Source organism: Lutra lutra, chromosome 6 (assembly GCF_902655055.1).
Source record: "Lutra lutra chromosome 6, mLutLut1.2, whole genome shotgun sequence".
NCBI classification, from domain to species: domain Eukaryota; kingdom Metazoa; phylum Chordata; class Mammalia; order Carnivora; family Mustelidae; genus Lutra; species Lutra lutra.
The window spans coordinates 84447459-84464455 of NC_062283.1; the positions used below are offsets into that span (position 1 = coordinate 84447459).

The window sequence follows — 16997 nt, forward strand, 5'->3', positions numbered from 1 at the left end:
TGAAGATCAAATAACTGTGTCTCCTCCTCTGATGTTTACAAGAAAAAAGAGGATCCCCATTTGATTTAAAACAAAAGGATGAAATTCCAAATCCTTTGTAAATTCAGGAATCAACAGAGAGTTTCTTTTTATTGGAGATGCCTTCCCAGAACCCCAGAAATGGACCAATTTGGTAGCTCTGGTACACCCAGAAAGCTAGATCTATTCCTCCTGTTTAGGTGTCCAACACCAACACGAAGACTATCTTTATCCAGCAAGTCCATGGCCCTCCCTTTGGGGGAAAGAGCATCCAAGATTCCCTGACCAAAAAATAATTTTGGAGAATGGAGAACATTGACTAAGCATCTGCAGGAAATAGGTTTAGGGTGGAAGAGTCAGGCTGGAAGATGGTTCCCGTGACAATCATCCTCAAAGCCTTGCGAAACCGGGGATAAAACATACTGTATATAATGGGATTGAAAGTGGAATTGAAATAACCCAGCCAGAGGAAGGCATTGTATAAATCTTCAGGAGTTGTAAAATTAATGAAAGGGTCTGTGATCGTCAAGACAAAAAAGGGCAGCCAGCACAGTACAAACACTCCCATGACTATGCTTAAAGTCTTGGTGGCCTTGCTTTCTTTCTTGGATGATACTTTCATTTTGCTTTCTGACCCTGCCTGTTTCCTGGTAGGACCCATGCCAATTTGCCTAGCATGCTTCCTAGCTACTGTGAAAATGTGTATGTAAATCCCCACCATTACAGTCCCAGGGAGAAAAAAGGCTATAAAGGAGGCCAGCACCCCCCAGAGCTTGTTAAATATCAATACACACAAACCTGTACAGTCAATGGCTGCAACAAAGTCTTCTGCACCAATTATGTTGAACTCTGAGAATACCAGGCCAAAGGCAAAAAAGATGGGGATGGACCAACTGATGAACAGAAAGACCTCTATCACAGGGATGGTAATTTTGGTGACATAATGCAAAGGGTCACAGACAGCATAGTAGCGGTCCACAGAGATGAAGCAGAGGTGAAAGATAGACGTGGTACAGAGCATGATGTCACAGCAGCTGTGGACTTTGCAAAAGAGGTCTCCAAAATACCAGCAGGACTCGATGGACCTGACCATACTGAAAGGCATGACCACACAGCTCAACAAAAAGTCCGTGGTGGCCATGGAGAGGATCAGGAAATTGGTTGGGGACTGGAGCTGCTTGAAGTGGGCAATGGAAATGATCACAGCCAGGTTGCCCATCATGGTCATCACTATAGCACCAATCATGACAATGTACATGGTACACACACTCAACACAGACCTCACATTTCTAGGGCATGAGTTGTTGACCAAAGCAAAGCAAAATTGTACTTCTGGAGGGTTCCAAAGATCAGGTGAATTCATCGTCTTTGTCCTGTGGATACTATTAGTCTTTTCCAAAAATACTATGTTTCTCTCCATTCTATAAAAGAAAGAGGAAAAATAATGAAAATTGTTTTTGGACAAATTTTCTGAAAGGCCCAGCTAGCTGCAATTCTAATCCCCAGTTGAACTCCCTATCTACCAGGAGCATTGCTTCCTAAATTTTAATGTACACAGGAATCCCCTAGGGATCGTTTCAAAACATAGATTCTGATTCTGGGATGGAGGTTGAGATTCTGCATTTCTCACTGGCTCTCTGGAGATGCCTCTACTATTAGTCTAAAGACTGTCCCTTAACTCGGAAGGAACTAAAGACAACGAAATGAATATTGTCACCCAACGTCTAAGTAACCCAGTTATAACCACCTAAGCAACCTAGGTAAATGCCCATGTTCTGGTTGCACTAATATGCAGCCCTTACTCGGGATTCTAAATCTAGAGACAGATCAAGAATCCCCTCAGGAGTAACCAGGACCTATGGAACTATTATTCAGTGTTTAGCTCAAACAATAATTACAGTCTAAAGATTGTGCTTTTTTTCATTCCTTAATTTCTCTTGTGGGTATTTGCATATGCTTTGAATCCTGTTGCTTGTTATGTCCTATTCAATTTAAGAAACATTTCTCTTTCCAATGTGAACAATATGGTTTTTTGCATTTAGGGCAATTAATGATAAACTGAAAATGTGCTAAAGCCTACCAAATTATATGCATGAGTAATCTCTGAAAAAAAGGAGGAGGAAATACTGAAATGAAAGATTCTGTAAATCTCATGGGTTATCTCCTTTCATATAGCAACTGCATCCATGAATTCAAATTTAAGTTGAGGTCTCCCGTCCACAGATTGCAAGGCTTCTATTGGTAACAAATTTGACACACAAGGGTGCTCATGGTTTAAACTGACACTTTACATAATTTATGCTGTTGCCCTGAAAATGGAGAATAATGAGACTGACTTACTCAGAGTAGGACTGAGGTTTGATTTGTTTTTCCGGGGACAAGACTGGATGTATGACTCTGATGACCAACGACGAGCATTACTGAGATCTAAAGCCAGGTTGGAGAAATGGACTTTGGCCTGAGAAGAATACATTAAATGAGAATATAAGTACCTTTGAAAATGATTTACCATATTTGCTACTATAGCTCAGCAATTTTTTCTATTGTGTATTATTTGACATTTTAACATTACGGCACATTTTATTTGGATTTAATAATTTAACTTCTCAGGTTAGCATTTTTCTTTACATGGGTTTTAATTGTGCCAATCAAATAGTATGCAATGGAGTTGAACTTGAGAAACCAAAACACAGAGAAGTAAGAGGTAAAAAGGATGAAGATATTCCAGTCCTTTTTAGACTAGATTATCAACTTTGGAACAAACATTACAAATTATCTGATCACTTATCACTTAAGCCATAAAATACTAAATATTTTGAAGTCTTTTTTTTTTTATTAAGATGGTGTCTTTTTTTTTTTTTTACAAATTTATTTATTTATTTATTTGACAGAGATCACAAGTAGGCAGAGAGGTAGGCGGGGGGGGGGGGGGGGGGGGGGGCGTGTGCGGGAAGCAGGCTCTCCACTGAGCAGAGAGCCCGAGGCAGGGCTCAATCCCAGGACCCTGAGATCATGACCTGAGCCAAAGGCAGAGGCTTAGCCCACTGAGCCACCCAGGCGTCCCTGAATATATTGAAGTCTTAAATACCAAATTAACTCCTTAATAAATTAACTTTATTCTGCTTTTTATTTTCTTTCTTTTTGTGAATTTAAAGTTTTTTCTTTAATTCTTTTAAAAATTATCTTTATAGGTAGCTAACAAGTACCACAAAATTAATCATTTGTCACTGTCTTTCCATAAACACAGCATTCCTTGTACAAAATGTATACTCTTCAATAGTTCATGGTATAATTTGGGGAGTTTGAAGTTTTATTTTTGAAATCTTAATGCTTAAAAGAATTGCTATAACTTAAACTCTTGGGTTTGTAAAGTGAATGTCGTTTATTTCCTCTTACTTATCTTGTGTGGGAGGAAAGAAGGTATGAAACAGCTTCCTGAACTTAATCTCAAGTTTCTGACCCAAGGTTATCTCTATCAGGGAAGCCTTTAAACATTTAAGTGTTAGAGCAAGACAAAAAGAGTAAGAGCCACACATTTACTTAAAAAGTTACTACATGAATGAATTGTGAAGGTAATGTCAAAGGTAATAATACTTTAAGCCTCTACCTGTAAGTTCTTGGCCCCAAATTACAAAAGCAAATGTGGCTGCTGGTCTCCTGCTTCCTTAAACAAGGAAAGTGTCATGAAATCAAGCTCATTGAGGGTTTTGTTTTTTATTTAAGAACATAGCAGAATAGGTTCCTTCACTTTGAAGATGCACTTCCAAAAAAGATACAATAATTTTAATACAATAATTTTAAACAAAGTTAAACCCACTATGACATCTCACTTTTATCCGAAAATATTATTGTTATACCTTTTATTTTTTTATTATTATTTTTTAACCAATAACATTTCCAGGGGCCGAATGAGCGACAACATTGTAAACAATCACAGGAGGCAAGCATAGGAAATTATTAGTCATTTTTGCTGGGAGGTAATAAGAAACACTTGCAAACAACTCTGGAGAGGAGGAAGAATTGCATTGTCTTTAATTTCAAACTTAATTCTTTAAGGAGAAAGATAACATAAACAGACATAAAGGACTCTGAAAGAATTATTTCCTTAGAATTGCAAAGAAAAAATGAAAAAGGACCCACATAATAATTTCTGTTAAACATCAAATACCTAAAATTCTATTAATATATATGTATTTCCCATATAATAAGGACAATATCCGTCAAGCTCAATAATGTATTATAAGTAAAGTGGAAATTTTAGCAAAGGACATATCATACCTGCTTCATCAGGCATGATTTTTCTTCCCTTTGTTGGTGACAAGCTCAGCCGGTTTACCTCTGAGACTATTTCTGTGGGGGGAAAAGGCTATTATCTTCTTTTGATGTGTCTCACTCATCAAATAGTTTCTTAGGTAAGGGAACTTCCTTGTGAAGTAGATTTCAGAAAGTACTGCTATGGGTCCTCCTATCATTGCTTCTTTAGAATTTCCATGATTTAAAAAAAATTATCCAGATTTATTTTTTAGATCAGTATTTTAGGTTTGGTTCCTTTCAACATGCAAAAAACAAAAACAAGGATAAATGCGTCTCATCTTTTTCTTCTTTAATATATTCTTCTCTGGCTTACCAGAATTTGTCTAAAGAGATCATTTGGAGCTGAAATCTTAGAGAGATGAATGGTCTGTTGTGCTAAGGTTTCTTACCATGCAACTGGGCATTGCGCTTCACCGGCTCTCCTCTTTGCTGATATTCGACCAGAAAAGGCACGAAGGCCCAAGCTCTTACAAACAGACTCTTGGCAGATTAGCTGTCGTCAGTACATATACACAGAATATGCCTCCTGAGGCTGCATTTCCTACTTGGTCCTGCATTGGACAGGTGTGTCCTGTAACAACATTCAGTGTGCTGCCCGAGAAGTGATTACAGCAGGTCACCGGAGAATTGGCTCTGGGAGGGTGAATCCGTTCGTGTGACTATCCCTTTGACCTCACAGAAGGCCAAAGTGGAGAAAAATGAAAGGAAGGGAGGAAAGGGGCAAGTGAGGATAAGGAAAGAAGGAAGAGTAAGGAAGGTGAAAACTTAGTTAAAATTCAAAAAGTGCTCACTCCACTTTTTACCAAATGATAGACATTTTAAAACACTTTAATCCCAGGGCACCTGGGTGGCAGTCGGTTAAGCCCCCGACTCATGGTTTCAGCTAAGGTCATGATCTTAGGGTCCTGGGATTCAGCCCTGCTTGGGCTCTGTGCTCAGCGGGAAGCCTGCTTGAGAGTCTCTCTCTCTCTCTCTCTCCCTGCCCCTCCCACTCATGCTTGCTGCTCCCTCTCTAAAATAAATCAACAAAATCTTTAGAAAAATAAATAAGTAAAATAAAATGCACAACGGACCACATCACTTAAAAGGAAAATAAAAATTAAATACTTTAATCCCTAGTGAAAATTTGATTTATTTGTATCTTTTCCTTTTGCTGCCCTGCACAGTTCAGTGATATTCACACTGCAGTAAAGTCCATCATTTTCCAAATGAAGGTCTCAGCCAGACAAAAAGCACTAAGAACCATGTTTCAAACCAACCAAATGGAAAGTGAAAACTGCTGTCACCACGTGGGTGTTTTCATGAGCCCTGAGGGAAAGTGTTTCTATTAGTGTACTACAGTTCTAAACAGCAAGCTTCAAGTTGTTTACATTGATAACTTTGTCATCCATCAAGGACACAAACCTGTTATATGTCAATGCTCAATGCTTTAGACAACATCAGAGATTCAGTATTTATAAAAAAAAAAAAAATAGAATCAAATTATTTGTATTTAAGCTAACTAGTAAAATCCAAACTTTATTTTGTCCTCTGAGGATTTTTCTTTATACAATGAAAAGCCTCAGTGAATGGGGATGGTTAGAAGATGTTGGGTTTTCTTTTTATGCTCATCTGGGTTTACAAAACTTTTCCTTCCAAACTGCTTCCTAGACAGAGCACTAGTAACATCATAGTATATTTTTATGAATTTTCGTTGCATCAGGCAGGGTCTAGTCAGAAAAGTAAAAAGGGAAATTATTATTTTAACTGAAAGAAATTCGTTATGAAACTGTTTTAAGAGAGACTGGAGGACTTGCGACCCATTAATGGCTTTGTTTGTCCAGGCCCAAGCTGAGGCTCAAATGTATGAAAATAACTCCTCAGGGAGCTTCTGACATGATAGCACAGAGAGAGACTTGGCTGGTGCAGTCAGGTTCTGAGCTGTCTGACCCATCATCACAGCTCTCCGGGGGCTCCGCTGGGGCCAAGAAGACGACTGGAACACCAGGACTTGGTTTTTACGGAGAGAACTTAGTTTGCCAAAGGAAAAACAATGGCATCCTTTTGATCTTAGGAAGATCTTTTCTGTCCTTGGCATTCATTTACCAGAGAACCCCTCTCAGCTGCTCATCCCCAAGATGAGTGAAGTAGTATAGGATAAAGTATAAATACGAATAAAGTCAAAGAAATAAGAATGAAGTGACATAGAGTAAAATAAAGACCACACAATAAGTAAAAAAGAAAGGACGAGAGGAGAGAAGGAAGGGCGAGAGGAGAGAAGGAAGGACGAGAGGAGAGAAGGAAGAACGAGAGGAGAGAAGGAAGGAAGGAGAAACCAACGAGCTTAATAGGTACTTGAAACTGCACATTTGAATTTTCAATAGGATTTTCTTTGTTCACCAAAGAACTAATAGATCTAAATTAAACGAAAAATAGTTTCAGGTTAGGTATATTATACTTGAAAAGCTTTGCAAAATATCTGGTCATCTCTCCTTATGTTTCCTTTTCCCCTCTAGGGTTCAAATTTCTAGAGGACAGGGTTTAATTCCAGTTTATCACTGTGTTCTGTTCTGTACCTCTCCGGGTAGGCATGGGTCACTATGCTCCGTACTCAATCACAGAAGGAGAAGTGAAGGGATACAACGGAATCACTGCGATGCAGTAAAATGAATATCAAAAACCAAACAACTGAAGTATTTACTGATATATGGCAATGAATGTACATGTGCTTGCATGGATATTTAAGTTATGATATTTCCAAATAATGGGTATTTTACAGCCTTTTTGAAAAATTGTGCAAAACCTTTTCCTGATATAGAATGAACCCGTAAGAGGTGTATTAAGTGAAATAACCAAGAGGCAGAACAACATTAATAGGTATTTTGCCATTTTTTTTAAAGTGTGAGAGAACAGAATGTGCATATATGATTGTTTGTGTATGTCTAGAAAGACATGTAGGAAGGTGGTTGCCTCTAAAATGGACGTGTATAAGACAAAAGAATGAAGACTAGAGGGAAATTTTTTTTATAGTCTATAGACCTTGATTCCTTTTCCTTTTTTTCATATGCCTGCACTCCTTTAAAAAAAATTAGAAATATTCTTAAATAAGTTTTCTTTATCTTATTTTTCTTTATGCTATCCAAATGTATTAATAAAAAATTTAGCTAGCTTTAGCAGAATTTAAAAACCGTTATAACTCAGGCTCATGAAGGCTCTGAATTAGAGAAATGCAGTCATTCAAATCCATAGTATTAACATAGTTTATGTTCAGTTTAAAGGAATCTTTGTATATTTGTCATTTTCAGTATTTGTAGTATTTAAGTGATTAGCAAATTAAGGCACTTATCACCATAGCTTTCTGATTCCCACTTAAAATATGTTATCAATTTTCTTTCTGTTTTACAATTCTTAATAAATCTTTTATTGTGGTACAACACACACCCAGTAAGTACACAAATATCAAGCATATAGCTTATGAGATTTTAAGTACGTATAGATCTGTACAGCCATAATCCGGAAGAGACATAGACTATTTCCAGGATGCAGATGATTCCTTCTTGCCCCTTTCCAGTTATACCTCTCCCCAAGGACAAACCAAGTGGAAGGAGAGGGTGAGTTGCCCCCAGATAGGGCAAACAGAGGAATGAGTTACTGGGGGCCAGTGATGCCTTCAGAGAAGTGGGAACCCCAGGAGAATGACTAAATGTGAAATACAAGATAAGGCCAACTTGGACGTGGACAGACTTGATATCTTTGGTGAGAATTTCAAAACCTTATCTCAGAACAATGAAAAGCTACATTCACCATGTGTCTAGCAGGAAACAGATGGTATGGTCAGTCTGGGTGACTGATGAGAGTTTAATAAAGGGCTTATATACAAAGACGTGGGCAGCATTAAGAAAACCAGCAAGAAACAGCCTAGCACCCTGGGACAGCAATAACACAGAGTCACCACCCTGCAGGGCCCGAAGTGCCTGGGGAAGGGCACTGGTTATGGGAATTTGAGGGGATGGCTGTATAGAGAGAGGGATTCCACCTGACCTTTCCTGAAGGAAGTCCACCCACCCCAGGGCAATGTGGTAGAGAGGTTGTCTGGGTTAAATACCTTCATTTCAACTTCCTTACATCCTGCAAGTACTTCTCATTGGTAAAATGCCCATGGACACCAGGGGGCAAGAAAATTCCTTAATTCTTTTTTTTTAATTTTTTAATTTATTTTAATAAATATATAATGTATTTTTATCCCCAGTGGTACAGGTCTGTGAATCGCCAGGTTTACACACTTCACAGCGCTCACCATAGCACATACCCTCCCCAATGTCCATAACCCCACCCCCCTCTCCCAACCTCCCTCCCCCCAGCAACCCTCAGTTTGTTTTGTGACATTAAGAGTCACTTATGGTTTGTCTCCCTCCTGATCCCATCTTGTTTCATTTTTTCTTCTCCTACCCGCCTAACCCCCCATGTTACATCTCCACTTCCTCATATCAGGGAGATCATATGATAGTTGTATTTCTCTGATTGACTTATTTCGCTAAGCATGATACCCTCTACTTCCATCCATGTCATCGTAAATGGCAGATTTCATTTCTTTTGATCGCTGCATAGTATTCCATTGTGTATATATACCACATCTTCTTTATCCATTCATCTGTTGATGGACATCTAGGTTCTTTCCATAGTTTGGCTATTGTAGACATTGCTGCTATAAACATTCGGGTGCACGTGCCCCTTCGGATCACTACGTTTGTATCTTTAGGGTAAATACCCAGTAGTGCGATTGCTGGGTCATAGGGTAGTTCTATTTTCAACATTTTGAGGAACCTCCATGCTGTTTTCCAGAGTGGTCGCACCAGCTTGCATTCCCACCAACAGTGTAGGAGGGTTCCCCTTTCTCCGCATCCTCGCCAGCATCTGTCATTTCCTGACTTGTTAATTTTAGCCATTCTGACTGGTGTGAGGTGATATCTCATTGTGGTTTTGATTTGTATTTCCCTGATGCCTAGTGATGTGGAGCACTTTTTCTTGTGTCTGTTGGCCATCTGGATGTCGTCTTTGCAGAAATGTCTGTTCATGTCCTCTGCCCATTTCTTGATTGGATTATTTGTTCTTTGGGTGTTGAGTTTGCTAAGTTCTTTATAGATTTTGGACACTAGCCCTTTATCTGATATGTCATTTGCAAATATCTTCTCACATTCTGTCATTTGTCTTTGGTTTTGTTAACTGTTTCCTTTGCTGTGCAAAAGCTTTTGATCTTGATGAAATCCCAATAGTTCCTCTTTGCCCTTGCTTCCCTTGTCTTTGGCAATGTTCCTAGGAAGACATTGCTGTGGCTGAGGTTGAAGAGGTTGCTGCCTGTGTTCTCCACAAGGATTTTGATGGATTCCTTTCTCACATTGAGGTCTTTCATCCATTTTGAGTCTATTTTCGTGTGTGGTGTAAAGAAATGGTCCAATTTCATTTTTCTGCATGTGGCCGTCCAATTTTCCCAACACCATTTATTGAAGAGGCTGTCTTTTTTCCATTAGACATTCTTTCCTGCTTTGTCGAAAATTAGTTGACCATAGAGTTGAGGGTCTATTTCTGGGCTCTCTATTCTGTTCCATCGATCTATGTGTCTGTTTTTTTGCCAGTACCATGCTGTCTTGATGATGACAGCTTTGTAATAGAGCTTGAAGTCCGGAATTGTGATGCCACCAACTTTGGCTTTCTTTTTCAGTATTCCTTTGGCTATTCGAGGTCTTTTCTGGTTCCATATAGATTTTAGGATTATTTGTTCCATTTCTTTGAAAAAAATGGGTGGGATTTTGATAGGAATTGCATTAAATGTTTAGATTGCTTTAGGTAGCATAGACATTTTCACAATATTTGTTCTTCCAATCCAGGAGCATGGAACATTTTTCCATTTCTTTGTGTCTTCCTCAATTTCTTTCATGAGTACTTTATAGTTTTGAGTATAGATTTTTGGCCTCTTTGTAGGTTTATTCCTAGGTATCTTATGGTTTTGGGTGCAATTGTAAATGGGATTGACTCCTTAATTTCTCTTTCTTCTGTCTTGTTGCTGTAGAGAAATGCAACTGATTTCTGTGCATTGATTTTATATCCTGACACTTTGCTGAATTCCTGTATAAGTTCTAGCAGTTTTGGAGTGGAGTCTTTTGGGTTTTCCACATATAGTATCATATCATCTGCAAAGAGTGATAGTTTGACTTCTTCTTTGCCGATTTGGATGCCTTTAATTTCTTTTTGTTGTCTGATTGCTGAGGCTAGGACTTCTAGTACTATGTTGAATAGCAGTAGTGATAATGGACATCCCTGCCGTGTTCCTGACCTTAGTGGAAAAGCTTTCAGTTTTTCTCCATTGAGAATGTTATTTGCAGTGGGTTTTTCATGGATGGCTTTGATAATATTGAGGTATGTGCCCTCAATCCCTACACTTTGAAGAGTTTTGATCAGAAAGGGATGCTGTACTTTGTCAAATGCTTTTTCAGCATCTATTGAGAGCATATATGGTTCTTGTTCTTTCTTTTATTAATGTGTTGTATCACATTGATTGATTTGTGGATGTTGAACCAACTTTGCAGCCCTGGAATAAATCCCACTTGGTCGTGGTGAATAATGTGCCATTGAGTCCTATTGGCTAGAATTTGGTAAGAATTTTCGCATCTGTGTTCATCAAGGATATTGGTCTGTAATTCTCTTTTTTGATGGGATCCTTGTCTGGTTTTGGGATCAAGGTGATGCTGGCCTCATAAAATGAGTTTGGAAGTTTTCCTTCCATTTATATTTTTTGGAACAGTTTCAGGAGAATAGGAATTAGTTCTTCTTTAAATGTTTGGTAGAATTCCCCCAGGAAGCTGTCTGGCCCTGGGCTTTTGCTTGTTTGGAGATTTTTGATGACTGTTTCAATCTCCTTACTGGTTATGGGTCTGTTCAGGTTTTCTATATCTTCCTGGTTCAGTTGTGGTAGTTTTTATATGTCTCTAGGAATGCATCCATTTCTTCCAGATTGTCAAATTTGTTGGTGTAGAGTTGGTCATAGTATGTTCTTATAATTGTTTGTATTTCTTTGCTGTTAGATGTGATCTCTCCTCTTTCATTCATGATTTTATTTATTTGGGTCCTTTCTCTTTTCTTTTTGATAAGTCTAGACAGGGGTTTGTCAATCTTATTAATTCTTTCAAAGAACCAGCTCCTAGTTTCATTGATTTGATCTATTGTTTTTTTGGTTTCTATTTCATTGATTTCTGCTCTGATCTTTATGATTTCTCTTCTCCTGCTGGGTTTAGGCTTTCTTTGTTGTTTTTTCTCCAGCTCCTTTAGTTGTAGGGTTAGGTTGTGTATTTGAAACCTTTCTTGTTTCTTGAGAAATGCTTGTAACACTATATATTTTCCTCTCAGGACTGCCTTTGCTGTGTCCCACAGATTTTGAACCGTTGTGTTTTCATTATCATTTGTTTCCATAAATTTTTTCAATTCTTCTTTAATTTCCTGGTTGACCCATTCATTCTTTAGAAGGATGCTGTTTAGTCTCCATGCATTTGCGTTCTTTCCAAATTTCCTCTTGTGATTGAGTTCTAGCTTCAGGGCATTTTGGTATGAAAATATGCAGGGAATGATCCCAATCTTTTGATACTGGTTGAGACCTGATTTATGACCCAGGATGTGATCTATTCTGGAGAATGTTCCATGTGCACCAGAGAAGAATGTGTATTCTGTTGCTTTGGAATGAAATGTTCTGAATATATCTGTGATGTCCATCTGGTCCAGTGTGTCATTTAAGGCCTTTATTTCCTTGTTGATCTTTTGCTTGGATGATCTGTCCATTTCAGTGAGGGGAGTGTTAAAGTCCCCTACGATTATTGTATTATTGTTGATATGTTTCTTTGATTTTGTTATTAATTGGTTTATATAGTTGGCTGCTCCCATGTTAGGGGCATAGATATTTAAAATTGTTAGATCTTCTTGTTGGACAGACCCTTTGAGTATGATATAGTGTCCTTCCTCATCTCTTATTATAGTCTTTGGCTTAAAATCTAATTGACCTGATACAAGGATTGCCACCCCAGCTTTCTTCTGATGTCCATTAGCATAGTACATTGTTTTCCACCCCCTCACTTTAAATCTGGAGGTGCCTTCGGGCCTAAAATGAGTTTCTTGTAGGCAACATATTGATGGGTTTTGTTTTTTTATCCATTCTGATACCCTGTGTCTTTTGATTGGGGCCTTTAGCCCATTAACATTCAGGGTAACTATTGAGAGATATGAAGTTACTGCCATTGTATTGCCTGTAAGGTGACTGTTACTGTATATTGTCTCTGTTCCTTTCTGATCTACTACTTTTAGGCTCTCTCTTTGCTTAGAGGACCCCTTTCAATGTTTCCTGTAGAGCTGGTTTGGTGTCTGCAAATTCTTTCAGTTTCTGTTTGTCCTGGAAGCTTTTTATCTCTCCTTCTATTTTCAGTGATAACCTAGCTGGATATAGTATTCTTGGCTGCATGTTTTTCTCGTTTAGTGCTCTGAATATATCATGCCAGTTCTTCTGGCCTGCCAGGTCTCTGTGGATAAGTCTGCTGCCAATCTAATATTTTTACCATTGTATCTTACAAACTTCTTTTCCTGGGCTGCTTTCAGGATTTTCTCTTTGTCACTAAGACTTGTAAATTTTACTATTAGGTGATGGGGTGTGGACCTATTCTTGTTGATTTTTAGGGGGGTTCTCTGCACCTCCTGGATTTTGATGCTCATTCCCTTTGCCATTTTAGGAAAATTCTCTCCAATAAGTCTCTCCAATATACCTTCTACTCCCCTCTTTCTTTCTTCTTCTTCTGGAATCCCAATTATTCTAATGTTGTTTCATCTTACAGTGTCACTTATCTCTCGAATTCTCCCCTTGTGATCCAGTAGCTGTTCTGCTCAGCTTCTTTATTCTCTGTCATTTGGTCTTCTATATCACTAATTCTTTCTTCTGCCTCATTTATCCTAGCAGTAAGAGCCTCCATTTTTTATTGCACTTCATTAATAGCTTTTTTGATTTCAATGTGGTTAGATTTTAGTTCTTTTATTTCTCCAGAAAGGGTTTCTATCTCTCCAGAGAGGGTTTCTCTAATATCTTCCATGCCTTTTTTGAGCCTGGCTAGAACGTTAAAAAAGAAAAGGGTAAAAGTTAAAAAAAATTTAGCAGAAGAAAAAAAAATTAAATAAAAAAATTAAATTAACTGCAAGACTTAAGAATCATGGGGAGAAAGCCATGAGTTCCATGCTTTGCTTTCTCTTCCTCTGGAATTTTGCCTTGCTTTCTCCTCCTCTGGAATTCTGCTTGCTCTCCTCTGCTGAACTTGGTCTTGGCTGGATTTCTTGTTGATCTTCTGGGGAAGGGGCCTGTTGTAGTGCATCTCAAGTGTCTTTGCCTGAGGCGGAATTGCACTGCCCTTACCAGTGCCTGGTCTAAGTAATCCGCTCTGGTTCGCTTTCGGGAGCTTTTGTTCCCTGAATGCTTTCCGTAGAGTTCTGGAGGATGGGAATGAAAATGGCGGCCTCCCAGTCTCTGGCCTGGAGGAGCCGAGAGCTCAGGGCCCCACTCCTCAGTGCACCCTCAGAGAAAAGAGCCCAATCACTCCCATCTCCCTGGCCTCTGGCCGTGCTCCGAGCTCACCCAGCCTGCGACCAGTTCAAGGTAACCCCCAGCTGAGAGCTCACTCCTTGGCTCTGTCTCTGTAGCCGGCTTCCCCGGTCTAATACCTGCAAACTCTGCGACACTCAGACACCCCCGATCCTTCTGTGATCCTGCGGGGCCTGGGGCCATGCTGACCCTGCATGGGCTTCACCCCAGTTTAGCCTCTGGAGCGATGTCCCTCAGTGGAGAAGACTTTTAAAAGTCCTGATTTAATGCTCTGTTGCTCCGCCGCTTGCCAGGAGCCGGCCCCTCCCCCTGCAATCTATCTTCCCGTCGCTTTGGATTCACCTCTCCGCCAGTCCTACCTTTCAGAAAGTGGTCAATTTTCTGTATCTAGAATTGCTGTTCTTCTTCTCTTTGATCTCCCATTGGATTTGTAGGTGTTTGCAGTGGTTTGATAAGCTATCTAGCTGATCTCCTGCTACCTGACGTAGTCTCAGCCTGCTACTTCTCCGCCATCTTCACTCCATTCCCCGAAATCCCTTAATTCTAATCCTAATCTGTGCTCCCTTCTAGGGAAAACAGAGGGAATCTAGTATAGAAACCATGGGAGATATTCGAGAGGACAGTCATTAACTTAAGATTAACTGCAGAGTGGATTGGAAAGCTGTGAAACCTCCAGCAAGAACACAAATTAACATGGATGGGAGGGGAGGCCTATTTACAGATGACTATGTATGTCCTTCATTGAATAAATTAATGTCTATATCAATAAATAGAGACAATTTGCCCATAGTCTAATAGCTATATATTTCACGCAGCCAGCTAGCTAAATCTATCCAAATAGATGATTCCATTTCTATTCAGATAGATTTATATCTACAGACAGTCCTAGTCTAACAACCACATGCCATTGTCCCACATACTAAAGCTGGCCATCCCTGTAGTGATGATCCTTCCCTCCTTGGGAAACGCTGATGCTGTATCCATGATAAGCATACAGAGGTGGGGAAGCACACATAACCAAGGCTCTCTCCTTTGACCAAATTTTAATCAGGCTCCTTTAATCCCTGTACTTAGCTAGACCAGATCCTGGGCTTCCCTCTCTGCCTTTGTAAAATCCAGTTTGAGCAAGAATCCTGCTCAGTCAGTTCCGCAAAAATCTCCCACCCTTGGTATCTAACCAGCTTCAACCTCTTATCATTCTGGCCCGCCTTCAGCAAAAATTCTGATGAGTCAGTCTAGCAAGAAGTTCCTTTAACCCTGGTGTTTCCTCTTAGTAATTTTCCACCCACTGCCCCACACCCTGTTCTTTGGGTGTAGATCCCCACTGGAGTTTGTGGGAGTCAGAGTTGAGTCCAATCTCCCCTACAATACAAACCATGCTGTAGTAGCCTCCCTTGAATAAAGTCTGTCTCGCTACCTTTATGAGGGAATGAATAATTTATTCTTTAGCACACACACCATGCAGTGATTTTTTTAAAAAAATTTTATTTTATTTATTTGACAGACAGAGATTACAAGTAGGCAGAGAGGCAGGCAGAGAGAGAGAGGAGGAAGCAGGCTCCCTTCTGAGCAGAGAGTCCATCTCTGAGATCCCTGAGAGCAGAGAGCCTGATCTCAGGGTCATTCCCAGGACCCTGAGATCATGACCCAAGCTGAAGGCAGAAGCCCAACCCACTGAGCCACCCAGGTGCCCCCGTGATGTTTTTAAAATAGAGAAATAGTTCAGAAGTAGAGAAACAAATGAGACCTTTCAAAAAGATTTTATCTATTTATTTGTGAGAGAGAGAGCAAGAAGATGGGTAGAGGGGGAGGGAGAGAAAAGGAGAGAATCCCAAGCAGACTGTTGAGCACAGAGCCCGGAATGGGGCCCAATCTCACAACTCTGGGTTCATGACCCGAGCTGAAACTAAGAGTCTGACACTTAATTTCCTGAGCCACCCAGGCACCCCCCAAATGAGACTTTTAAAAGCAAGAACTGAGAGGAAGTCAAAAGTGGTACAACTATCACTGATAGGAAATATCTGTCACTACTGAAGAGGGGCAAGTCAGTTTTAAGGTCTTCATCTGTGGTAATCATTTTTTTTAATAGTCTTTGTGGGCTCGAACTCAGGACCCCAAGATCAAAAGTCGCATGTTCTATCAACCGAATCAGCTGGGCACACTGGTCCTCAACTGTGGGTCCACATGGCAGTATCCATCATCTTCTAGGATTCTGAGGAAAAAGGACCTGGGCAGTTCTACTCACACCTAATATCTCTCCCTGGAGACAGCCTAAAATGTTTTCTCAAGACCAGCAGTTATACTGCATTAGTAAATATCCTTTGGTAGACATGAGAGTACTTCAATTATGCATTTATTATGCACCTTTGCTTTTCTACCAACAAGTACAGGGAATGAAAACTGTAATGATGGTGAAGAGGAGTCATCTTTATGGAATCATATTGTCCTTCAAGGCACATGTTGAGTCTGGCTAATTGTGTACAGTTGGATCTAGGACATGGTGTGTCAGGGAATGTGGAGAGAAGAACTTAGAAGAAAGTCAGAAAAAGCCAAAACTAAATTTTCCTATTCTAAATTATCTAAATAACTAAATTATCCTGTTCCTGTTCTCAGGAACAATCTGCCCTCTTTCTGCTCCTCTTCTTTTCCCTCCTACAATGTAATCCCATGTAGGAGAGGAAGAGGATATGGTTGTTACATGTATTCATGTATTTTCCAATCTGTCAGGTAAAGCAAAGTTTCTGTTTGTTTCTTAATGTTTTACAGAAGAATCACTAGAAGGATTTTCACTAAACATTAATGATCTAACTTAAATCATAGACATTGTAGTGTGGATGAAATTTATTTGGCAGGACTCTAGGGAAACTTTTAGAAAAAGTGATTAAAACAAGTACAGGGAAAAGCCCTGTGATTGCTGGCTGTTAGTGTAGACACATTGTGCAGAGGAAGAAAGTAGAGACAAGGAAACAGGAAATAATTTCAAATATAAACCACAAAGTGAAAAATCACAAGAATAAAAGCACAAATTGCATATGATGATTTGTAATCAACAGCTTCTCCTATG

The 16997-nt window shown here is 39.5% G+C and overlaps 1 protein-coding gene across 1 annotated transcript; it reads right to left on the minus strand.

Moving 5' to 3' along the window:
* Nucleotides 1-337: 337 nt before the first annotated feature.
* Nucleotides 338-1381, minus strand: LOC125102750 (trace amine-associated receptor 4). The gene has a single exon (XM_047734223.1). It carries the CDS (start codon nt 1379-1381, stop codon nt 338-340), a length of 1044 nt encoding a protein of 347 aa, XP_047590179.1.
* Between the last annotated feature and the right edge of the window lie 15616 nt (nt 1382-16997).

Bases quoted from the DNA above. Each gene is read 5' to 3' on its own strand.
- LOC125102750 (XM_047734223.1), bottom strand. From the start codon at position 1,381: ATGAATTCACCTGATCTTTGGAACCCTCCAGAAGTACAATTTTGCTTT.